Source organism: Cricetulus griseus, chromosome 2, assembly GCF_003668045.3.
Source record: "Cricetulus griseus strain 17A/GY chromosome 2, alternate assembly CriGri-PICRH-1.0, whole genome shotgun sequence".
NCBI classification, from domain to species: domain Eukaryota; kingdom Metazoa; phylum Chordata; class Mammalia; order Rodentia; family Cricetidae; genus Cricetulus; species Cricetulus griseus.
In genome coordinates this window covers 86,732,272-86,758,743 of record NC_048595.1, presented here as the reverse complement: position 1 = coordinate 86,758,743, position 26,472 = coordinate 86,732,272, and the positions used below count along the sequence as shown (strand labels likewise).

General features: G+C 47.6%; 1 protein-coding gene across 1 annotated transcript in view; it reads right to left on the bottom strand.

The window, feature by feature from the left end:
* Epb41l4b (erythrocyte membrane protein band 4.1 like 4B) overlaps positions 1 to 11,527 on the bottom strand; it is a 144,428-nt gene extending 132,901 nt beyond the window's left edge. The window contains 2 exon segments of the mRNA XM_027403049.2: positions 11,064 to 11,206; positions 11,209 to 11,527. Coding sequence (XP_027258850.1) covers positions 11,064 to 11,206; positions 11,209 to 11,368 — 303 coding nt within the window. The 5' untranslated portion in view covers positions 11,369 to 11,527.
* Between the last annotated feature and the right edge of the window lie 14,945 nt (positions 11,528 to 26,472).

Below are 26,472 nucleotides of genomic sequence, written 5' to 3'. Positions count from 1 at the left end.
TTTTAAACTGTCCCCTGGCCTGCCTCCACGTGCAGGTGCACTCATGTATGTACTCTCTCTCTCTCTCTCTCTCTCTCTCTCTCTCTCTCTCTCTCTCTCTCTCTCTCTCTCTAACACACACACACACACACACACACACACAGAATGAAGCCATGACTGTTTCACCACTGTACACCCAAAGCCCCCAGCAGCTCCTAATAGAGCTCATTCTCAGTGACAGTTGAATCAAACAATAACAACTCCTCTGTGAGGAGAGGCTGCCAAGGTGTGTTGTCTGAGGGAGGGGATTTGACGATTTCACTAAGGAGCAGGTGTGAAAGTGCAAGAACACAACAGAGTGGGGAAGCACACTGATGGCCAACGGGCGGGAGTCCACCAGGTGACTAACAAACAGTTGAAACTTCATCCCACCAATAAGGGGGGAGGTGGGGGAGTGTGAAGGCCAGGGGTCAGGGGCCTGGCTCAGTAGCAGGATGCCTGCCCAGCATTCCTGAGGACCTGGTTCAATTCCCACAAAAGGAAGACCCTAAACATTGCTGTCATTCCCCCTAGACTACAGACATAAAACAAAAAGCTGCAGAATGCCTGACATTAGAGAACAATCACTGGTGCCGTCAGATGCTCTTGGGATGCTGGGAAACAACTTGGCATAGTATTTAGAAGCCCAGCCCAGTCTCCCTGGTAGGCATGCCTCCTGGAAGAAACATTTGCACATGTGCACCTGGGTACGGAGTCAAGCAGGTCTGACAAAGTGTTGGGCTGTTTTATCCATATAGCTCTAAACTGAAAACATCCCAAATTTCTCCAAAGGATAAACAGATCCCATTATAGTTATGCAACAGAGAAACTGTAGAGCAGTTAGCACTCCAGGTACCTCATCATCATTGATAGGTCTCATGTGCCAGGCTAAATGAAAAACCACCTCAGCTCACTGCAAAAGAAACTAACAATGTGCTGCTTAGGGAAAGTCCTTAAACAAAAAGGAGGATGAAAGGCGAGCTTCATGAGGGAGAGAAGGAATGTGGCTGGCAAAGCATTTCAGAGTCATGTGCACCAGGGACTGGTCTGTGCTTAAGCTGGGTGGTAGTACAAGGGTCTTCCCTGGATCGTTGCTGTTCAGATCCTTCCTGTTATAGAATGTCCGACCAAGCATGGTCCTCACACCTATAATCCTAGCACGGGGGAGACTAAGGTTAGGAGGACTGATGTCACAGAATAGGCCACATGGTGAGCTCCAGGTCACCCCGGGCTAGAGGGAGACCTGTCTCAATTTAAAAAATATATATATATTTGGAATTATATTTCATTTTTTAATATGCTGGGCAGAAGACTTGCCAGTCCTGAGCAACCCTGACAAAAGTGTAAGGGGAGAAAGGAAACTGGCTCATCACCTCCCACCACCACCAGACTAAGACAGTGTTAGAAGATAATGAGAACAGAGCAAGTCCCCAGGGAGATGCCAGAATTCCAACAACCAGGAGGTAAGGGCACACACAACACGTAAAAGTGTCTGATGCCAAGTCTCAAGATCTGAGTTTGAAACCCAGGACCCACATGGTAGAAGGAGAGAACCAATTCCTGCAGGTTGTCTTCTGCCTGCCAGACATGCACCATGGCATGTGCATACCCCCTCATCCCCAAGCACATACAAATTAATTAGTCAGTTAAAATCAAATAAAAACAGCAGCTAGGGGCTAAGGGCATCCACAGCTCCAAAGATAGTGGCACTGCTGAATGGAGGGACTGAGAGGTCCAAAACCCATAAAATTCTCTGATTTTGATAAACAGATAAACAATATGTAGGGTACAAGCTACAACCGGGAGGGTCACTGCTAAATGATGCAAGCCTTACACAAAGGGCAAATGCTGTAGGGTTCTACTTAGGAAATGAGAGCAGTCAACTTCAAATGGACAGAAAGTGGAAAGGAGGTGGGATATGTACCTGGAAGTGAGGAAGGGCAAGCCTGGCCTTTGAATACTATGCTAAGTGGTTTTCTAGCATCCCAGCTGCACCTATAAGCAGAGGGACGTGCAGGGGAGAAGAGGAAGGAGGGATGAGGGGGGATGGGGGATGGAAAGTTAGTGTGCAAATGGGACTGGAGTTTCCATTGAAGAAGATAAAGTTCTAGAGATGGGTGATATAATGGCTATACATTTAAAAAGAGTTCAGACCTTTTGGGTTCTGTTACCTTATGGGTTCTGAAAAGTTCTACTTTAGGGTAGGTGCAGCCAAAAAAAGAAGCAGAGAGTGAATGACCACAATCAGGCCTCTCAAAAGTAAGGTCATGATGACAACATTCAGATGAGGGTCTGGGCATGGAAGAGCATCACAGAGACCAGAGATGTCACCTCTGCAGGCACTTGTGGATGGTCTCAGAGAGACCGACAAGGCACATGACCCCACACTAGGACCAAGTTCAGCTTTGGGTACCAAGGAATCTCTGGGTGCTCCCATGGTAAGACAGAACCCTCAGGCTTCTTCCAGTTCTTAACTATAACAAGAAAAAGCTGCACACACCGCCAGCTAGGACTGGGGGAAAGATTCAGAAAAAGCTGCTCAGACGCAGCACACTGGAATACAAACTCCAGAGCTAGAGAGAGAGCCAGCAAGGCAGAGCCAGGGGCATTTACTACCCAGGAACAGGTGAGGAAACAAGAGCACCACTCGTGCACCTGAGCTGGGAGAAACAATGGAAGTAGAGTCTGGAAACCTAGATTGAATCTGGATGGACCACATTTACCAGGCACATGGCCTGTGGCCATGTGCTCTCTGGAGACCCCCTGGAAGGAGAAGGTAATACCTTGCCAGACGAGGCCATTAAAGAAAAGACACAAATTCCATGAGCCTGGGAGGCAGGGTGCCTAATAGGCACTAGACAGATGCTCTGCATATCAACCTCCAGCCCCCAGAGACTGAGAAGGCAGAGGCAGATATTACTCACTTGCCACACACGGAGAGACAGGGTGGATTTAAGTCAGGTAGAGCAGCACACAGAGGGTGAGACGCTCAGGAAACCTGCACTGCTGGGAAATATTTTGCTGAGAAAAGGGCAGGGCTGCTGAAGGAGAATACCTGCCCAGCCATGTACAGGGCCGTGGGTTCAACTCCCAGGTTACGAAACAAATCAAAACAAAACCTGCTGTGCTTATCAACGTGTATACAAAAGCACAAAGACTAAAAGGAACAAAGTACAACCCAACAGTTGCTACACAGCTGGACAGGGAGATTAAAATGGTTTTCTTGATGCTAGTTTTAATGTTGTTCTACTAGACACTTATTTATGAAGACAGCTTTTGACCCAGGTATTGAAGAATGGCATTCGAGTCAGATTGTATTTTTAAGAAACTCAACCATCTACCAAACACATGAGCCCAAGTTCTGGAGGCGCCAAGTGGCCTTCACATGAGACTCTGGGGTACCCACGCACCTGTGGACCACTGGGACAGGCTCCGAGCCATTCACCCATCCCATGCCCAGGTGAGCTGCCAGATCTCAGATCAACATTTCCTCCAAACACTCTGTGCCTGAAACTGGACCTTGCTAGTTCTGTGGCTTCAGGCAGGCTTCTTAACTTCCCAGCTAAGCCCGACTCTCCTGTAAAACTCTGGGGAAAATAGCTTTTGTGAGCTTCCAGAAGAATCATCCCAGAACCCAGAACCCCTGAGCACAGATCCAGGCTCTCGTGTACTTCAAAAGTCCCTCACACACTCCTTTAAGACCCAGGAACACAGTCAGAGTTCACAGTCCTCCATTCTTGCCCCCCCCCAAGGAGTGAGTGAGTTCTCCCTTCCCCCTCCCATTCTGCATGCATTTGCACCTGCTGCCCAGATACCTTCCAGGGAAATACAACAGCTGTACTCCTATGCATCCCCTGGGACAGCCCCAGTCATTGTGGGCATCAAAGCTTTTCCAATGCTACCACACAGTTCAGTGGCTCCTTCCTTGGGCTACTTCCTATTCGGGTACATGTCTCCCACTGAGTAGGAACTCAAGTTCCCCAACACACTGGAAGAGCTCCATTGGCCTTTGTTGACTATAGAAAATTTGCCTTACACAAGCAAAAGCACATTGGAAAATGATTTTCATAAACGAACATTAAAATCAAGTAACTAGGTGAGATGATACAGTTAGCTAGGGAGGAAGAACAGAGGCTGCAGAAGATACAAGATTGGAGACACTGGGGTTCAGGGGGCACAGGTAAGGCTCCAGCCCACAGCCAACAGACCAGCTGGAGCTTTTACAGGCATTCCTGACAGGCGAAGACTGCCACCTCCCTCTCCTAGTTTCATTTCTGTTGCCTGGCTCTGTGCTCAGTGGTCCTGGGATTATCATTCAGAATGTTCACAAATGCTGGCCATGGTTATCCTTGTGTTTTACAGGGGAGAGTAGGGGCTTAGCTGGCAGGTTAAGAAACAACAACAAAAAAAAAAAAAAAAAAAAAAAACCAGCTTAGGAAGAGAAGGGGTTTATTTTAATTCACAATTCCACTTGAAGCAGCTCATCCCATGCATACAGTCAAGAGCAGAGAGAGAATGGATCCAAGCACGCTTCCTGCTTAAACTGCTTCTCTACTCTTCCACAACTCAGGACGAAAACCCGTGTCCGCATTTAGGCTAGTCTTCCTGCATCAAATTAACATAAGCAGGGTCCCTGTCCTCCCTCCCCTCTCCCACCCCCAGTCAGGCCCATAGGCCAGCCTGATCCAGACAATCCCCTCACTGAGAGCGCCTCCCAGGTTGTTCTACATTGTGTCAGTTAACAATTAAAACTAACCATCACCCGCTACCAGCTGATCCCTGAGGCAAGGAACTGGAGATAGTATTCACTAAAACCTTTACCCTACCAATAGGAGGAAGGGTGGGAGACAGGAAGGGCTCCCAGCTCACTTCTCACTCAGGTAGTGAGTTCAGAGGACCAACCACGCTGCAGTACATCCCTGGAATGTGACCCACAGTGTCACTGTAAGACCAGGGTCACAAATCCTTCCCAACTGGCCCACTGAAGTTCATCATCCCAAAATACACACTGCTTTGTAAATGCAAAGCTTAAAAAGTAAAGATGGAGAAGCAGCACAATGTTACCGGTGGCTCCAACCTCTCATGAAATCTGAGAATTGGTTATCGCATCTCAGGCTTCTCCATATTTTCTAATCCTTCTGCTGGCAACCTTTTCTAAATGTGAGATGAAAGAGGGGGTTCGACCTACACACCAGCCTGAGGAAACAGGCTGATGAATCAGCAGGTGACCCTGGCAGTAGAAAGCCATCCAGCAGAGTGATGGACAGAGTGTAGACCCCTTTTGAAGAGGGTTTTTCTCTGGGTAGAGGAGAGTAGCAGAAGGGGACATCTGCAGCCAGCCAGCCAAAGAGGTCTAGTAGTGGGAAGAACACATATTGGAGGAGGAGAAGGAGGATCGCTGTGGTTGCCAGGATAGACATTTTCTAAGTTTCCACACAAGAATGTGTGGGGAAAGCTCACCCCCATGGCCTGCTATTTCAAAACGAGGGACAGAATTCAGTAAGTTTATACACATGGAAATACTTAGCAAGTTAATGTTTGTTCAGAGCCTTGTACCGCTGGAGGGTCATGTTACTGGCCCTGGAAGAGACCAGGGGAGCCCCCAGTCACACCCCTTCCCTCCTCACGGTGACGAGTGTGGAAGCAGCTTCAGGGATCTACTCTCTGTTACATCCTACCAGGAAAGATGCCTACCACTCATCCCTTTCACTCCAAACTCAGCTCACCTTTTATTAAAAAAAAAAAAAAGGCACCCTTTACAGAAACAACACCATCTCACGACCCATGTGGACATACACCAAAGGCTCCCCAGAGGCCCCCTGAAGGTTTGGCAAAGGATGGGCAAGTGCCCCAGGGTTATCATTCACCAACATCTATTTATAAGAAAAGACCTGGACCAGGCAAGGCACCTGCAGCAGCCAGACCTTGGGGGCTTCCTTTGTGCTCCCTCATTCTTCACACAATGGAGGGTGAGGAGAGATCTATCTATCCTCCACAGGTGATCCACATTGGCACCTTGCCCTTTCCCCACATATTAACCTGATTCTCCCTGTGAACTGCACCCCGCCCCGCGCTCGCACGCAGGCACCCTCTGCCCCCTGTCCCAGCCATGCCCTCATCAACCTTCACCTGTAGTATAGCCATAGCACAGTTGGCATCAAGTCCATGCTCCAGCCCAGCCTCCACTCCACTATAGCAAAAGCAAGCTTTCTGAAGCATGGGCTAATACCCAGGTCAAAGACTGCTCACCTCCACCACATATACACATACATGCATACACATCCATATTGGATTTAATGCACAGTGCAGTTGCTTCTGGCTGTCACCAGAGTCAGAGTGTACTGGAAGGTGTGAGGGACAGCAGTTATCAGTATCACCTGCAGTGGAGGACTGTGAACAGCCAGGAGCTCTGTTCCCCGAAATACTGAACCTGGAATGCTAGCAGTAAACTCTTGTGGATTTTTTTCTAATTTTTAATTTTATTAGTATAGGTGTTTTGCTTGCATGTATGTCTCTGCACCGCTTGCGTGCCAAGTTGAGTGCTGTGGGTCCCCTGGAACCAGAGTTACAGATGGTTGTGAGCTGCCAGGTAGCCACTGGGAATCAAACCTGGGTCCTCTGCTGAAGCACCTCCAGCTCCAAGGCCTTTGCAAATTTTATTTGAGGAGAAAAACAAAAGAGAGAGAGAAAGGAAGGAAGGAAGGAATAAAAGTAGGCACTGGAACACAAACACATTCTACTCCAGTTGGATGAATTGAGAACAGTTAACACATACCCTGCAGTCCCAGCACCAAGGAAGGCTGAGGCAGGAGAATCACTGGGAGTTGCAAACTAGGCAACACAGTGAACTCATCTTAAATTAAAAAAAAAAAAAGACCTGATGAACTTCTCTTCACATATGTTGAAGTTAGAGTCATTCTGCTAGAATTTTACATGAAATGAGAAACACTGCCTTACTTCTAACTGTCAGAAACACATCTCACCTCTTTCTGCATGGGTGAGACAAATGGCAATAATGCCAACATCCTACAACCTAGCTTGCTCTATGCCTTCAGGGAGTGACTAAAAAGAAGTCACTTTATGCCCTGTGATTTAGTCACCCATACATACATTGAATGGAGCTGGCTTTCCATTCTGAAATAAGGCATATGTTGCCCCCCAAGAGCCTGTATGGAGGCTTCTTTTCTCTTTCAGAGTGAAAAAAAAAAAAAAAAAAACACCCCTCATATAGCATCCAGCTTCCAACGCCACTAAACAAGAGCCAAGCAATGGGAAGCCTGCCTGGTAAAACTCACTTCTGTTTTTCAAAAGTCCATATTACAATTTTTAAAACAACTTCTCCACATTCCAAAGAAAAAGATGAGCAGTTTATAAAATTATAACTTTCTAGCAATCCTCCAGTTTCTTGCTGTTTACTGAGGCATTGTAATTTGTTTTTAATCACTTCATCTTCCCATTTAAAAACAAAAACAAAAACAAAAACAAGAAAACCAATGCTCAGAACTGAAGCTGCCCAAGGTGGGACAGTCAAGCTATAAGGTTATAAAGTAACACTGAAATTCTCCATGTTTACACTGTACCCTAATGAGTCAATGCCAAGTTCCAGATACAGTGAGAGCAGCTGTGCCAAATGCTACACTGGCCAACCAGCCTTCTCCTGCAAGGCATGGTGGGAGTGCTAACTGGCAAGCCACTGTCCCAACAGCTTTGCACACGGGGCTGCTGAAAGAGCGAGTGAGTGAGCGTGTACACACACACACACACACACACACACACACACACACACACAGAAGCAACAGAGGCGGGGGTTGAGCAGAAGTGGCCCAAGCACAAGCCATGCCAGGGGTTTAGTCAACAGAGAGCTAATACGAATCAACAGTGGGTGCCGCTGCCAAGCACACCAACCAGTGGGATCTGCAGCCACATTCATAGAAGGAAAGTGCCTGGCTCCCTCAGACCAGACCACACCTGAAGGCTGCACATGCCTGGAGTAACAGGAGGGAGGTGCCCTCCATGGCACGGCCAGGTTTCTGAAAACAAATGGCTCGGGGTGGCACTCTGAATGTCACCTGGAAGCTGGGCTTGTGCACCAAACCTGCTTTGGACTGCATGTTATAGGTGGGGGTTTAAAAGACCTTCTTGTTCATGTTTTTCCACAACCGAGAAAGCACTATCTACATGAAGGATTCAGAACATTCAGGAATGCTAGCAGATTCAAACAAACCAGACTACCCAACTCCAACTCCACACTAGGAAAATGACAGTGGCATCTTCCTTTATTAATTATGACTACTGGACCATGGCTTTGCCAAGTGACAGTGATGTAAGATTCTATCATTTCAACCATCAAAACTTTCAGGAAGTCCTTCTGACCCCACACCTCACACAACCCATCTCAACCTTCTGGAGTGTTCCACTAGAAAGTATTTCTCCTATTAGCATCACTCAGAATACAAAACCATCTTTCCAAATGTGTCTTCCAAGAGCCTCCAGGCCACACCTCACTGACCTTTGTGTTCACAGCAAGCAGCTTAGCACATTCGAGACACCCCATAAATGATGAGTAACCACACTGGGGTGCCACAGCCTGGTCATACTGAGGGTGTTACTGTGTTTGAGGCCATTTTAGAACACATGTGTCTGTCCTGAGAGGGGCTAATAAAAAGGTTTATGACAACACATTACCACTTTTGTACACTGAGCAAAGGAATTCCTGAAGCTAAGGCCACCCGAGGGTTTTAATTACAAAGGAGTCATAGACTGGCCAGGTCCCCAGGTCTCTGTGGAAATGATCCAATACAGAAGGGAGCTTAGGGCTATCAGGTCAAAGGTAAATTCTGTCTGTGTGACAAGCAGCCAGGCAAGGCCAGAGCCCAGGAAACAGTAAAAACCCAGAAACAGCAGAACAAGCATCAGTGGGGTCAAATGCCTAGAAGGAGGTACAGAAAGGGAATTGGGTAGAGTGGGTCTAAGGAACAGCACAAACACTACAAATTCACAGGGGAGCCAGCTGCCTGGCACTAAACCTAGTAACTGGGAGAATTAATTACAGGAACTAACACTCAGCTCAGGAAAGACTGGTGGAGGAGACTGAGTGATGCAAGTCTAATATCTAACAAATCTTTAGATCAATCAACCATGTTTACTGGTAATTTTTCTTCATCTTTCCTCCCTGAAAGCTCAACACGACAAAGCCAGCATTCGCTTTTTATTTGTCTGAGGACATGTCGCACAGTTTTATGACAGTATGTATAAATAAAACTCGGGGTTCACTAAATCACACATCTTTTAAAAGGCATCAGAAATACCTGCCATCAAAAAGAAACACGAGAGGGAGGAATTCTTCTGTGCCCTTTTATAAAAAGGAAGAAACCTTTCAGGACGCCTGTGTTCCCATCCCCCATGGCCCCACCAGCGCAATAAGTCAACATCCCAACCTGTTCATTTGTGTGCCTGTTTAGATCTCTTTAGCACACAAGCACTTTACTCCGTTTGCAATTTTTCATCTCAGAAACACCACTTACGCCTTTCGCACAAACCTGACAGTAGCAATACATTTTACAAGGCAATTATCCCCGGGGAACAGACAAGAAAACCACCGGGCAAGGAGCACGACAAAGTTCCCAAGGATAGCATTCCTTTGCCAGATGCAAACTGCGCCACATCCTCTCCCAACCCAAGCTGCCCACTCACCTCGCCTCTGCTCCCCGATCTCAGGCTGCCTCTCCCAGCTGCAACAGAGCTAGAGAGCCTCATTCTTGGGGAGCAGTAACATGAAGGCTTTTTAAAAGACAACAGCTCTGGGCTGGGGAATGTTGGCACCTTTTCTATGAAATGGCCCCGCAAAGGTATTTTTATGACAAAATGCTCTACTGTGGAGCACAAGAACCACAAAATTAAACTGCCACAAATTGAAACTGTCTCTGAATTAAACCCACACGAAGAAGCATTAGAGCCCAGGCCAGATAGGCTGATTTTTTCACATCTGAAACCCTTACAGGTTAAGAGTTCTCTCTTTTCGTCCAAAAAAATTCCTGCCACCCAGGAAGGCCTAAACGCTCCGGACAATCTGTAACTCGTCTAAAGCTCAATTACTGCGGTGTCTTCTTCAGTCATGCCCAAAGATTCCCAAAGGCACCGTCTGCCGCAGCGCCGAGTGCACAGTGGGCGCCCCGTTAGGCATCGGTTTGATTGGATCTGACTGGCCCCTTCGACCAGAAAGGCTCTTTTGGTGGCTGGACTCCCTGCCGGGAGATACTGGCGCTGGCCTAGCCTGCCACTGGAACTGGGCCCGGGTGCAACCACCTGTAGGTATTGTAGCCCGGACACAGGCCCCGGCGCTGCCACCCCGGGATGCCCGGTACGTCCCACGCACACTGCCAGGTGTAGGAGGGAGTCGGTGAGCCAGGCCAACTCCCAACACCCCAAGGCCTCTGCCCGTTCAAAGTTGACCTGGCCTGAGAGTTGTCTCCCAAGTCGCTCCACCCCCTGCAAGGTTGAGAGCCAGGGGACTCGTTGGGATAGGAGTGGGGGCCATCCATAGGGGATCGGCAGAGGACAGAGAGACAAAACTGTTCCCTAACCCTCTTCCCAAACTTGGGGCACCTTCTGGGCAGCAGGCAAGGGTTTCTTCTCCAGTGTCTCATCAAGGCCTGACACCAAAAGCCAGATACCCTGGAGCAGTCCTGCATCGCTTTAAAAAATTCTATTTAACCCAGCATGGGAAGGCCAACATTGGCAGGGAATGCCGGCCACCTGCGCCAAAGGGAGGGTAAACCAGACGTGGGGACAGTGTGCAATGGGGTAGGGGTGAGGCCCAAAAACCTAGGTGGGCGCCAAAGAAGACGCAACCCTGGGGTGCAAGGTGCCAAAGACTGGGCCCCGCAGCTTGGTGGTCCGGGAGGGTTCAAAGCTGGAAAGGACTGGCAGAAGATGGGGGAGGGGTCCCCGAAGAGTGGCCGGGGAAGCTTCCCAGAGGGAACCACTGAGGCAGGGGGCTCTGCCCCAAGGGGTGCAGGCTACTAGTGCCCCACCGAGTCACTCACCGGCAGGTCCACGCTCACTTCGGTTCCGTCGAGCAGAAAGACACGGCAGTAGAGGGTGGCCTTGGCCGCTCCAGAGGCGGAGATGTGCACAGCCGCGCCGCCCGTGAGCAGGGGCCCGCCGCCGGCCGGGAAAACGCTGCCCCGGGCGCGGCGGGCAGCACCGAGGAGCCGGCGGCGGCGGCCGGGCCCCCTCGCGGCCCCCCGTCGCGCTCGTCCCCCAGCCCGGCGGCCCCGCGCCCCGCCGCGCCCCGCGCGTAGCGCTGCATGGAGCGGCGGCCAAAGGTCCGGCGCAGGAACCGCAGCATCCTGGCCGGGGGCGCCCCCTGCCTCCGCCCCCTGCGCTACCGCCGCGCCGCCGCCCGGGAGCGCCCGGCGACGCCGTCAGTGCCCGCCGCGCCGCGCCGCCTCCCGCGGGCTGCGGCCCGGGGCTCGCTCCCGCCCCAGCCGAGGCCGAGGCCGCGCTCCGGCCGCCCGCGGGGCGCGTCGGCCCAGCCAGCGCCCGCCGCGAGTAGCCGCGGGGGAGAGAGCGCGCACGATCGGCTCGGGGGACCGTCCTGCTGCTGTCGCCTCTGCGTACTGGAAGGGGCGGGCGGTCCGTACCGGCTACTGCGTAGCCGCTGTCCCCCCCCAAGAGCGCTGCAGGGGGACCCGGCTGCGGGCTGCTCCCGCGCCGAGCGCCGGCCGAGGGCCAGCCGGAGCAGAGCGCCTGCGTGCTCCCGGCGCGCTCGCTCCCACTCGCGCCGCGCCCGGCCCGAGGAGGCCCCCGCCGAGCGCCCGCTCTCGGGGCGCCTTTTCCTGCGCCCGCAGCCCCCGCCTCCCACCTGGGAGGGCTGCACCTCCAGCCGCCGCCACTGCCGCCGGCACTGCAGCACGCCCTCCTCCCCCGGGGCTGCGCCGGGCTTGTGCTGCCCCCTGCCGGCCCGAGTGCCCCCTGCTGCTGTAGGTGCACTCACGTGCGTACACGTAGGTGAGCACACACGTGTTTCCGGGCGCCCAGGACCCCCTGAGAAGTTGAGAGTTTCCCCCTCCTTGGTTGGATGAAGAAAATAAGACTGCCTCCTTCCTAGGAAAACTTGTTCCTGGGGCAAAGAACAACACTTCTCTTGTAAGAAAAGCCAAAACACAGCAACACTCAGTTTCCCCTTCTGTAGAAGATGTAGAGTAGGTGACCTAGAAGGTCCCCTGCTACTTAATTAAATTCTATCAGTTTGACAATCTCAGCTTTGACTGCAGCTTTAACCTTCCACTGCAATGGATTCGTTCCAAATAAGAAATTGAGGCCTGCGAGGAGGGGAAGTACTTTTCCGTACTCCTTAGGAGACACCCTGCTTCAAGGACCTCGCTCATGCCCAGAATTAAGGCAAGGGCTTGCATAAACAATTGCTACTGAGAAGGTTGGTCAAGGTTGGACAGACTTCTGGGAAGTGAAGTAGCACTGGGGCCATGAGAATGAATTGCATAGGACGCATGGAGGAAACTGGAAACAGAGCGAATTGCCAACTAGAGACAGTAAATTGCTGACGAGCAATGCCCATAGGTTCGGGGTTTGCCCAAAGACAAGTGGGTTGTCCCGTGCTGCTGAATGAAGAATGTGGGAAATGAAGCTGAAAGGAGACCAGGCCTTTGGGGAGAGTAACACTACCGTTTATCAGGCCCTAATTTTGTGTCAGACACTACACTAAGCCCTTCCCATACGTTGCAATTTAGCCTGCTGGCATATAGGCTATTATCCCTCGTTATACAAAGGAGGTAATTGAGGTTTAGAGAGCTGAAGAGACTGACATATAGACTCATTGACCAGACTCCAGAGCTATGGATGGCGCACATAATGTGATTGACAAGCAAGTGGCAGTTTTGGAGAGAGTTGGGGAAGCAGTGGCCTCTGCAAAACGGACAGAGAAGATAAGGGCCAAATGTAGGAGTCATTCCAGAACAGATACTTACTGAAAACCAGGCATTGCCTTAAGTGATTTCATCCTTTGCATCTTCATTAAGCCTCATTCCAATGTTCCCAGACATTTATTTCCATTCACTTAGATGGATTTTGGAGCTTAAGTATATAATATGTTTGCCCAGCGTCTTTGAGCTGCCTGGCATTCATTCTGTGATATTATGGGGACCACCCATGTGACAGTATACTCTGAGAGGCATCTACAGTGAGCTCTCCACGACAGATTTAACAGATATTATTCACAAGCTGGTGTAGCCTGGGTCAGCTGAGCGATTTCTGAGGATATCTCCAGGAATGCTGCAGTAGAATGAATAATAGCCACTCAACAATGTCCACCTTTGCATTTCACACTGGCATTGTTGGGTTTCACATATGTGGCAAAGGGGGGCCTTTATTCTATGATTGAGTTAAAGAGACTAAAGTGGGGAGATTCGTTCACTATTATAACCAGTGGAATTGAAAGGGACTTTATTAGGAGACAGGAGGGTCAGAGTGAGAGAAGGAACTGTGACAAGGCAACAACTGTCCAAGGTGGATCACAACCCCTCTGGGGGGGTGTCACATATTAGATATTTGCATAACAATTCATAATAGTATCAAAATTACAGTTATGAAGTAGCAATGAAACAATTTTATGGTTGGGGTCACCACAAAGTGAGGAACCTACTAAAGGGTAGCAGCATTAGGAAGGTGGAGAACCACTGCTCTAGAAGATTTAAAAAGGAGTCTAAAAGGAAAGTAATGTTGACTTTAGCCTATAAGATTCATCTCAGGCTCCAGAATGGTAAAATAACACCTTCATGTTGTCTTAAGCGTGTGTGTGTGTGTGTGTGTGTGTGTGTGTGTGTGTGTGTGTGTGTGTGAGCCAAGTAGAAACCAAAGCAGATGCACTACATGATGATGTCAGTTTGGAGCATCACAACTTTCAAAGCCACCCATCTCATGAGCATCATCTGGGTGTGTGGTTTTTCAGAGCCTCTCTCCCGTTGGATTCCCGGCTCCATTAAGACAAGACTCTTTCTTTGGGGGGGGGGTTTGGGGGGGGGGAAGAGGGAAGGGAGAAGGAGCTGGGATTGACATGTGAAGAAAGCTTGCTTCTCATTTAAATAAAAATAAAATTAAAAAAAAAAAGACAAGACTTTTTCTTACTGTCTGTATATCCCCACTCAGCACCTAGCCCGGGCTGGTGAGTAGCAAGCACTCATCACATGCCATTGAATGGCTCCCACTTCCTCTTCCTAGTGGTTCTGTAAGGTACACTATGTTATTTCCTCTTAGAGATGAGGAAGAGGAAAGTGAGGAGAGCCTAGATTCCCACACTTGTGACTGTTTGGATCTAATGGCAACTGACAGTGTCACCCTGAATTGCATGGGGATTCCTACATGTCAGGCCCTGGCCCCCTAATGGCTCTCATGCCATTTGGCTCTCCCATGGTGGAGAAATAGATATCCAGGCATTACTTTAACAACAGATCTCGTCACTAACTTTTCATCCTCAGAATTTCAACATTTAGTGAGCAAACTTGCATTTCACAGTCACAGGACTGTGTGTCCCAACAGCCACCCTTTCTCAGTTGTTGCCTTCAGACCCTAAGTCCCTAACTGTTTTATCTAAAGTCTATAACCAACCTCTCAAAGATTTTAGTAGTCTTTTCATGGACCCCTCCCCCATTATGAGTAATGAGTCAGCCAGAGCTGCCTGCACGTGAATGCACCATTCTTTTTAATCTATTTGTGTGTATATATTTGTGTGTATGTATGTGTGTTGCATGCAGAAGCCAGAGGCTGATGTGGGGTTTTTCCTTAGTCATGCTACCTGATTTTTGAGATGGGTATCTGACTGAACCTGAAGCCCACTGACTGAGTTAGAAGGAGATTAGCCAGTAAGTCCTGGGGATCCTGTCTCCTCAACTTCCCCAGCACTGGGATTGCAGGTGTGTACTGCCATGCTTGGCTTTTCTGTACCAGTTCTAGGGATTAAAGTCTGGTCTTCATGCTTGCATGGCAAGCACTTTACCTACTGAGCCATTTCCTCTGCCCCCAACACATCACTCTTGAATGACATTTCCATCCTAGAACCCTGTTGCTACAGCCTGTCTCTTTGAAAATTCATGAGGTAGGGCTTTGGGGAGGTGATTATGTCCTGAGGACTCTGCTTCCTTGAGTAAAATGTCATTGCAAGAGACACTTAAAAAGTGTCTTGCCCTTTTTGCCACAGTAGGACACAGCAAGGTGTCACCTATATTGCTTGGTGAGACCAGAGGCCCTCACCAAACACCTCATCTGTTGACACCTTCATTTTGGACCTCCCAGCCTCCTAGTACTATGGAAAATATATCTGTGTTGTTTGTGCTATTTTGTTGAAGCACCTTGAATGGACTAAGACACCAGTGTTTCTCATGTATTTCTGCCTAGAACCCCCTTGGAGACCCTCAGTAGAGTCTATACTGACTTCCAGATCTCCTTGGCTATAGGCAGTTGTTTCACCTTAACTCTGTAAGATCGTCCAGAATAGGACCCATAGCCTCTCCTCCTTGCTATCTCCATGTTACAGCTCATTTGTTACTTCTCTGCCTCCCTCCTCAGCTCACAAGCTCCTTCTGCTGCACTGCCCATCTCTACTCAGGAGTTTTGGGCTGTCAATATATCTTGACATTTCCTATAGACCTCCCCACTCCAGTGTAAACATATCATTAATTAAATAACCTTTAACCTTGTTTCTGAGGAACTTCTAGAAATGTATCATTTGACCCAATCCTTTGTTTCCTGGATTGAGGTTCAATGAAATTGCGCAGGAATCCCATTGGGTTCCTTTCCCTCCCTCAAAAGAAGATTGCACTTGAATGTATGTCCCTAATTCCTCCTTTGTAATTTTATCTTTCTGTAACATTCCTTGAGGTTACTATGTAATGCAAATGCTTCATACATATCAGCTTCATATTTCATGGGTTCATGAATGTGCACATGTTCTCAACATGCTAGAAATCAACTGTATGTCATTCCTCAGACAATGTCCACTTGAAACACTGTCTCACTATCCTGCAACTTCCTGATTGGGCTAGGATGGCTGGCCAATGAGGCCAAGGGATCTACCTCCCCAGTATTAGAGTTACAAGCACTTGCTACCACTGCTGGCTTTTACATTTTTTTTTAAAGTATGGGTCTGGAAATCAAACTCAGGTCCTCATCCTTGCAGTACAAGTACCAACTGAGCTCTCTCTCCAGAGTGGACTGCTATGGCTTCTACCAAGCTAATGTTCATTTTCCTTCCTTGAGTTACCATGCAGAACCATTCTGTCCCAACTCAAGGGCTTAAAGTCTAGAGCAGTGGTTCTCAACCTTCCTGATGCTTCCATCCTTTAATACAATTCCTCATGTTGTGATGACCCCAACCATAAAATTATTTCATTGCTACTTTATAACTGTAATTTTGCTATTGTTATGAATCATAATATAAATATCTGATATGCAGGATATTGGATATGTGACCTCTGGGGGAGTCTCATCCCATAGGTTAAGAACCACTCACTGATCCAGAAGATTCTGACTCCATCATCTGCCTCTGGTGTGGGACATGTGAGCAGATATGGCCAGTCACAGGGATGCATCTCCCCACCCCCCAGAGCCTTGTTGCTGGCTCAGAAATGTACAGCCAAGAAAAGTTAGCTCTGGAGCTCAGGCAGCACTTTCTTTGCATAGGAATTGATGAAGCATCTCATGGCTGTGCACTGTTTCTTATAGACCACTTCGACATCATACGGAGAAAGCCTGAGGATGGTGCCAACATACAGAGAGGCAGAATCAAGGGACATAGGAAACATATTTCTAATGACAATTTGTTCTAACTACCTAGATTTGGCCATACCTGAAGCTTGACCTACCTCCTACAATACAGTTTGAAGAAAAAAAAAAAAAGATGATGGTAGAATAAGATATAAATATACAGATGTATAAATCACATGACACAATTTAAGTGCTGGGTCTTCCCTTTGCTCCTCTGTTCTCTTTCTTGAGCATGGATATAAACATTATTTCAAATATGTATTCAGTTTGTTCATACTTTGAAGGACTTGTCTCCAGGCGAATAATTAGCAGCTCCCATCACTGAATCTTGAAGAACTAAATGAGCAATTATAAGCAACTTAAGCTTTTAATCCAGAAGTAGAAGTGACAAAAGGATTCAGGTGTCTGCAGCTGAGTTCCAAATCTATGTTTTCTGCTCATATTTTCCTTCCACACCATATCATATTTGGGATTTCTGCCTCAACATCGAAGCCCTAGATCTCCACTACAAACACCTATTATCTAGCCCTGGGTCTAGACAGGAGAGCTCCCATCTGGAAGGAGATGGTGCCTCTTCTTTGCCTACTGGCAACCTGAGCATGGGTTTCCTAACTGAGGAGCCATTTCTTCCCTGAAGGTTATGTATACTGCTTTGGGGAAACACCCATGGCTCTGATGGGATGGCTCCTCTAGGCAAACCCAAGGTACACAAAGAGTAAAAGAGGGCATTTATTATAGTCCCTGCTCACCCTGCTACCTCCCTGTCTTCCTCTCCAATACGCCCTGCCCTTAGGTTACCCAAGCGAGGCTCACTCCTACTAAACATCTCTTGTGAGTTCCCTACCCCTTACTGATCTGTGACTTTTTGCTGGGGATACATGAACAAATGTCTTTCATCTGAGAAAAGATGCTGACAACAGACTAAAGAAAAATATTGCCCCCAAGTCTGACTTGGTAGACCAGTGAGTTTGTTGGGGTTGCTTACATGGGATTCAAAGCAGCTGCAGCACAGCTGCAGCACCAGATAGCCACCTCAGCACTGGCAACAACGCATGAGTGCTGCACCCCTGAAGCTCCACACCCAACCCCAGGCTCCAGCAACTGTCTTCCACTTGTAACTTTCTGAGCACAAACGCCTGATAAAGTTGCCTTAGCTTTCTGAGTCTTAGGAGGTGCCCTTCTCCCTCCAGGAGGGAATGGTTTAGTCTAGAGAAAATAGCTACACAGCACTTACTCTTTCTTAGAATACTTTTTTGCCTTTGCTTCTGTTCCAACTGTTGGACTAAAATCAATGTGTCCAATAGAACTCTCTGCAGCAGTAGATCTCTGGTGTAGGGGGGAGAACATGCTGCAGGTACAAACACCGTGTTCATGTGTGTAGAAGATATCAGGCATCCTTCTTTCTCACTCCATCTTATTCCCTTGAGACAGGGTCTCTCACTGATCCTAAAGCTTGGGGGTTTTCAGCTAGACTGGCTGATCAGCAAGCCCTGAGAATCGGGCTGCCTCCTGCCCCACCCATCCCCAAAGGTGGAGTTATGGATGTGTGTTGCCAAGCTCGGGCTTTTCATGTGGGTGCTTCAGATCCCAAACTTGGATCCTCATGCTTGTATAGCAAGTACTCTGACCTACAGAGTCAATTCTTCAGCCCCAGATAAATAAGTACCCCCCTTTTTTTACATTTGTGTGTGTGTGTGTGTGTGTGTGTGTGTGTGTGTGTGTGTGTGTGTGTGTGCTCTCAATAGCATATGTGCCACAGCATGCTTGTGGGACTCAGAACACAACTTTAGGGGGAGCTGATTCTCTCCTTCTACCTTGTAGGTTCCAGGGTCTGACCTCAGGTCAAGATTGGTAGCTAGCTCCCTTTCCCACTGAGCCATCTGGTCAGCTCCTGTGAGCCATTTTTAAATGACCCTTGAGCACTAGGAAGTTGCTAAGGTGACTAAGGTACTAAATACTAATTTGATTTCATTTAAACTTAAATACTCACAACTAGCATGGTCATCATACTGGGCAAAACAGACTTGCACAGCACCTCATCCTGTCACCTTTAGATAAAATAATTCTTCTTGCCTTTGATCCACTCCATTTGGAAGGGTCTAAATCCAAGGAGTTTTCACTTTTATTGGATCATTGGTAGCTGACTTTAACCTTTAGATGCCTGGCCAAGCCATAAGACAAAAATTCCTGCTATCAAATCATTCAACCATGGTGGTTCAGGCCTCTAACATCAGATATGAGGGGCACTGGGGCAAGAAAATTGGAAGTTTGAGTCCAGTCTGGGTAACTTAGATTTTGCTTCAAAAGAAAAAAGGCTAAGGATACAGCTAAGTAATAGAGTATTTACCTAGAATATGCACAACCCTAGGCTTAACACACAGTACTGGGGGTAGGGGGGGAGCTTTTAATTTATTTTTTTTTCATCACATACCTAACTGCTGTCAACTTAGTCCAAAACCCTTCTTCTGGGAGGCCCTCAGTACCTTGGCTGCTGCTGCTGGGTGATGCTTTAGAGCTGTTATCACAGTCAGAGCTCCAATGGAAGCAACATTTCATCTCAAGGGGCCCTGAGCTGACATGACACAGCCAATGAGTAGGTGGCACAGACACAGAAGCAACCTTCCCCATCTGACTCCACTGTAGACTTCAGGTTCTGATTCAAGCCAAGGAGAGAAAGAAACTGTAGGAAGAGGAGGATGTGGGTAGATGCATTCCGTGGAAGCACAGACAGGCACCAGGCCTACAAAGAGCCTTGGAAGCAGACCTGCTAAGAGCCCTGTACTCGGTCTTCTGCCGAACAGTGTGACTCAAGACACCTAGAGATGGTGCAGACAGGAGATCAGACCACTCAAACCTCTCTCATCAAAGGGAGGCAGTGATGGTTCTGAAAAAAACAGCAGGAACTTCCTGCTGATTCTCGTTAGATGTTTCTCTCTCCCATAAAATGGGCAAATAATCCCACCAAATTCATTATGTTTCTTCATGATGTCACTATATGACCAAACAGATAACCAAGGTCCAAAATAAGTGTCCCATGACATGCAAAAGTAAGACCAGGAGAAGTAGGTCCACAGGGCCTAGGTGGGGCTCAGAAACTGGGCAAAGGTTTGGGCATGCTTTTAATTTTCATATTTACAAGGCTGATACATTTTAGAAGGTATCGAAATGGAAGAGAAGGTTTTCTGAAAAACAAACGTGGGGCTGGGCCTTATGGAACAGGAACAGTGTTTTCCTGAAGCTGGAGGGAAGACAAGGTAGAGGAGGTGGGTGGGGCTGGACACTGACAAATGCTTATCAGAGATGTCCTGTTTTTTCATTCCCAGGGGACTAACAAAAAGGATAACGCCTTTGTATTCCTGCAGAGATTTATGGCTTATTAAGGGATGTCACAGATACTTATGGCCAGGCTTAATTACTCTTCCCTTCCCATCCCCCATCCCAGCGGGGAGGTGTCTACTAGGGAAATTAGGGCTCAGAGCAGCAGTGGATGCCCCAGGTCACACAGCTACCAGACAGCAGCAGGCTGGCTTGGGAGTCCTTCAGTCCCACAGCCATGTGTCTGGGCCTCCTTCCCTCCCTGTGGCCTCTCTAAACTGAAACCCGGCTCTTTCAGGGGCCACACCCAGCTCCTCCGCACTGACTCATTGGGAGGGGATGGGGGCCAGTTCTTTGCTCCCCAGAGCCAGTTTCTGGCCTGGAAGGCACCACTCTGTCTTCAGTTCCTGCCCTGAAAAAAGCGCCCTTCATCTCTCCAGCCTTGCTTTCTCTTTGTCTGAGCTGTTAGAAATAAAGGCAGGCATTCTGATGAGACCAAGTGGGAGCCACTGCAGGACAGCTTTGCCCTGTCACTCCCTGTTCTGCCCTTGGGATTCCCGAGGGACAAAGCCACTGTGGGCTGCTGCAACCAAATACACGTGCTGTTGGTCTGCATCTCTTCTCCATTCTCTGACCTTTCCTTCGCTTTGGGCTCTTTCCTCCTCCAGTCAGTAGCTGCTAGAGGAGCAGAGGCAAGTGCACTCAAGTGTGGGTGTGAGGAACAGAGGGCCACATTCTTGAATGCCATTTTTCCTTTACGCTTAGTGACCCGACTCACAGGTAAACTTGGCCTCACCCTGGTGTTGGCTTCTGACCCATCAGATTAAGGATCTCTCCTCTTAGGAAGAGCTGAGATGTGGGCAGGAGTCCTTGCTGCTGTGGGGAGTTGGGCTTAACCTTTGTGTCAACAGTTGAAGCTAAACTAGAAACATCTATCTCCACTTCTCCCTCATTCTCCAGCCTCTATGCACCCACCTCTAGCATTTCCCAATACCTTTGCTCCATCTCCTGGACCATTGTACACTACCCCCTCCTCCCGGCCTTCTCTCCCGTCTAACTTATCCATTGCCCATCATCTCTTCTTTTCCCCCAGGGAAATGGACCAAGCTATTCTCCTACTTACAATCATTCAACTGGGCTGGCACAAGGGACACAAGTAAAGATGGCAGAGTTATAGTAGTGTGGAAGCAGGACCTGGGCTGTCTGCTGCCTACAGGACAAAAGCCACATGAGAATTTTATCTGACCTGCATTTCCCAGGAAAACTGAACACAATTTATGATAGGGCTCACCCTACTCTCAGAGGCCTGTGTTTAGATGGCCCTCCCTTAACTTACCCTTTGGAAAAGGCCTTCTTGGTCTAGTGATGTTGCTATGGACTTGGCTCTGCCATTCACTCCCATCCTAAACTCTAAAATGTTGTTTTTCAGTTACACTAAGATGCCTTCCCAGCCATTATATGTGGATCTGGGCACTCTCAAATACAGTTTCTCTTCTTCCCGCAGTAAATAAATTCTTATTATTTATCTTTGGGGACCCAAGTAAAGCCCTTTCTGGGTTAGTATATGGTACTGTCAGAACCATGTACACACACATCCCTTCTGCGTAGAGTAGGCCGATATTCTGGGCTAAGAAGTAATGGTGTTCAGCAGTCACAGAGGGCAAGTCTTGGACTACTGCAGAGAAGTAAGGAGGAGTACACACACACACACACACACACACACACACACACACACACACACACACACACACCACGTGACGATGGATGGGCTTCAGGGAGCCAGGGAGGCAGGTGTAAAGTGGCTCCATGTTCTCCTCCTCAGTAGCTGCCTACACTGCTTTTACTCAGATCAAGAGGACTTCTGGTGACTAGTTTTTGTTTTGTTTTATCAACAAGCTAGGGTCGTCTGGGAAGAGGGATCCTCTACTGCATTAGATTGTCCCGTAAGCAAGTCTATAGGCATTTTCTTGATTCATAATTGATGTGGGAGGACCCAACACATTTTGCCACTCTTAGACAGGTGGTCCTGTATAAGAAAACAAGCCAATACTGGTCTTAGTGGTGCACACCTTGGATTCCAACAGGCAAGTTATGAGTTCCAGGCCAGCCTGGTCTACAGATGGATTTCCAGGACAGTCAGGACTATGTGGAAAGATGCTGTCTCAAAAAAAAAAAAGAGAGAGAGAGAGAGAGAGAGAGAGGAAGAAAGAAAGAAAAGAAAAGAAGGAAGGAAGAGACAATCCTGGAGAGCAAGCCAGGAAACAGCATTCCTCCTTTGCCATCTGCTTTAGTTCCTGTCTCCAAATTCCTGCCTTGACTTCCTGCCCTGACTTTACTTCACGATGACCTGTAAGATATAAGAGAAAATAAACCCTTTTCTCTCCAAGTTGCTTTTGGTCATGGTGTTTATCACCACAATAGGAAGCCAAGTGAACCAGGGCTTTGAAGGGGAAGCTCCTCTTATTTATGTCTTTATGCCCTGCTGTACATAGGACTGGTGGAGGGAATTCCTTCAGAACAGGCAGGCTTAAACCTGCCAGGAAGGCAGTATCAGTGAGTCTAGCCAGGAGGGGCAGAGAATCAAGCCAAGCCTGTGAGTGGTGGGGTGCTGTGTTCCAGAAATTTCAGTTGCTGGCTGCTTAACTCCATCTACTTGCTAGCCTTTCATGCCTCCCTCTAGAGACCATCAGTGTCAAGGGGGACTAGAAAGTCTAGGCACTTATGTCTGGAAGAACTCTCTCCCAACTCCGTTTTACACACACACACACACACACACACACACACACACTCTCACACACACACACACAAACACACACTTACACACACACATGCAGTGTCTCTCAAAGAGAGCTGTGTCCAAAGTCAGGCAGTGAGGGCAGGCTTCAGAGTCTAGGCCAGATGCATTTGTGGCAGGCAGCATATGAATCCTGACTGTGGCACTCACTGGCTGTGTGACCTTGGGCACAGAATGTGAGCCCTTGCAGCTTAGTTTCTCATCTGTTACAGGAATATGATAATAATATTGACCTCACAGGTCTGCTGTGGGCAGCTAACCATGCGAAGCATGTAAACTATGTTTGGTAAGTACCCAATAAATGGCAATTGTTATTGTTAGCGTTACTGGTTGTGTTATTATCGATAATTTTATACCCATTAAAAACATAGGAACCTTCTGGTTGGAACCTGACTGGCCTGGCAGGGGGCCCAGGGGAGGAAGGGCACATACATGGACGGGATAGCACCAAAGTCACCCGATCAGGACCTTGGGGTTGGAGTGGTAAGAATCAGCTACACTGGGGCTGAGAGAAAAGAATCAAGAAAGAGAAGAAGTGAGAGACAGGAAGAAGCAGAAAGAAAGAGAAAAGAAGGGGGTGGTGTTGTTTGCAGGCTGTGGCTAACTGAGCCAGCTCCAAAGAACAGAAGCCTACAAACCGGTCTGGGCAGTCCCAAGCCAGGCTGTTTGGGCTGGCATCCAGAGGGAGCAGCCTGGCCCAGCACAGAGCCCTTGGGTGCTGCCTGAGGCCTCTTCTACCTGGGAGGTGCTGTCAGGGGTCCCACCCCACCCTCCTGGCTCTGTGAAGGAGACAATGAATGCTTTAGAGAAAACTGAGGCCCACGCTCTACTGTAGAGTTACTTTCTCACCTAAAGTCCCTCAGAGCCACGGTGGAAGCCTTTTTCCAACAAGGGTGCCAGGATCACTCAACATGAAAGGGACAGTGTCTTCAGCAAACTGTTCGGGGAACACTGTCATATCCTTACCGAATACCATAATCGAAAACTGACTCTAAGCCCTGACAGGTGACACTAAATGAATCAGTGGTCTGCATGTAAACACTAAACCTTAGGAGAAAATCTATCAGGAGAAGATGTTCTTGACACCAAGTTTGGCAGTGGTTTCTTGGATATGACACCATAAGCACATGTGAAAAATAGCAACAAAAACAGAAAAAGAAAGTAACCACATTAAAATGATAAACTTTTGTGCACCAAATGAAACTCTCAAGCAAGTGAAAAGACAGCCTAGAGAAGATGAGAAATATTTGCAAATACATGCTTCATAAGAAATTAACACCCAGAACACATATGTATATAGGGAGACTATATGTAGAGGTTAGAGAAATGGCTCAGCAGTAAGAACACTGAACTGCTTACAGAGGACCAGAGTTTGATTCCTAGCATCCACACATTAGCTCAGAACTGTCTATAACTCTGTCCTAGAGGAGCAGATTCCCTCTTCTGGACCCCAAGGAGGTGTTTGCAGGTGGTACATACACATGTAGGCAAACCACCCACCTACGATTAGAAAAAAAAAAAGTGTAAAGAACACCTGGAGCCGGGCATTGGTGGCACATGCCTTTAACCCCAGCACTTGGGAGGCAGAGGCAGGTGCATCTCTGTAAGTTTGAGACCAGCCTGGTCTACAAGAGCTAGTTCCAGGACAGCCTCCAAAGCCACAGAGAAACCCTGTCTCAAAAAAAAAAAAAAAAAAAATACAGCATTCATTCATATAACTCACAAACCCTCCCCTACAGTCACCCCCAGAGTGTACATAGTACCTAGTAAAATGTAGGTACCACGTAATGTAAATAGTTATTATACTGAATCGTCTAGTAAATATGACAAAAAAAAAAAGCCTGTTTATACACATTAAGTAAAATACAAGTTTTGGGGTTCTTTTGTTCCTGAAAATAAAAAACAACTTTTGGGGATACTGAGGTGGGGCCCAGTGCTTTGTTTGTACTAAGCCTGCACTCTGCCACTGAGCTGCACTCTCTCTCTCTCTCTAAATTCTTTATTTCAAACCAGCTAAATCTTTGGATAGGAAACCTGTGGCTACATAGGCCAACTATAACTCTTTTCAAACATTTCATTCATAAATAGTTTTTTAAAATAGCATTCTAGGGGCTGGAGAAATGGCTCAGAGGTTAAGAGTACTGACTGTTCTTCCAGAGGTGCTGAGTTCAATTCCCAGCAACCACATTGTGGCTCACAACTATCCGTTATGAGATCTGGTGCCCTCTTCTGGTGTGCAGATATACATGGAAGCAGAATGTTGTATACATAATAAATAAATAATCTTTTTAAAAAATAGCATTCTATAAGTAAAACCAAAAAAGTGTGCTGTGAATACTTATTTATTTATTTATTGAGACAGGGTCTCTCTGTGTAGCTTTGTAGAGCAGGCTTGACTCGAATCACAGAGATCTACCTGCCTCTGCCTCCCAAGTGCTGTGATTAAAGGTGTATGTCACCACCACCTGGCTGCTATGAACGTTTTAAACACATATTTGAAAATATAATAAGAAAACACAATAGTGCAAACCAAAGGGTAGTCCATAATACATACACACCTCTAACTTATAAAAAGGTTTGTTATTTTACATATATGGGTGTTTTGGCTGCATGCGTGTCTGTGTACTGAGTGAAACAGTGCCCTCAGAGGCCAGAGGAGGCCTTGGAAATGGAGTTACAGACAGTTGTGATCTGCCATGTAAGTGCTGGGAATCAAATCCAAGTCCTCTGGAAGAGCAGCCAGTGTTCTTAACCACTGAGCCATCTCTCCAGTCATTTAAGTGAACAAAGAATGGCCTGTGTGGATTGACATTCCTGCCCTTAGACACTATATTCTGTTGGTAGTGGGGGTTAATAAAAACAAATAAATAAAATTAATGTGTGTATGTTTGTGTTTTCTTTCTTCCTTCCTTTTTTTTTTTAAACTAAATACAAATGAGGTTGTTTCTGACATGTCCTATCATAGCTTTGCTTGTTTTTTTTTCAGTATTAGAGACTAAACCCAGGGTCTTAGACATGCTAGGCAAGGCCCACCATTAAGCTATATCCCAGCTTTCTTTTAGCTTTTTGTTTTCAATCAAAGGCTCACTAAGCTGCCCAAGCTGGCCTTGAACTTGAGTTACTCCCCTTTCTATTTCTGGAATAGCTGACAGGCTTGCACTAGACCTGGCTTTTTGTTTTGTTTTGTTTTGTTATTGAGACAAGGTGTTGCTGTATAACCCAGGTTGGCCTTGAACTCATGATCCTGCCTCTGCCTCCAGAATGCTAGTATTATGTATATAATATGCTATATGCTATGCCACCAAGCCTGACTCCTTTTTCTTTTTTCTTTTTAAATCAGTCCTGGGGATCAAACCCATGCTCTCATGTATTCCAAGCAAAGACTTTTCCACCAAGTCATCTCCACAGCCTACAAACGGTATTCCCAGTGCTGATAATGCTGGGGTGAAACTGACATCCCCAGTTAATCAATGATACTAGGTTTATATAACCCAATTAGAAGGCAACATGCAGTAATAAACAGAAAGGCAATCACTTCTTTGGTTTGGTAATCCCTGTGTTAGCAA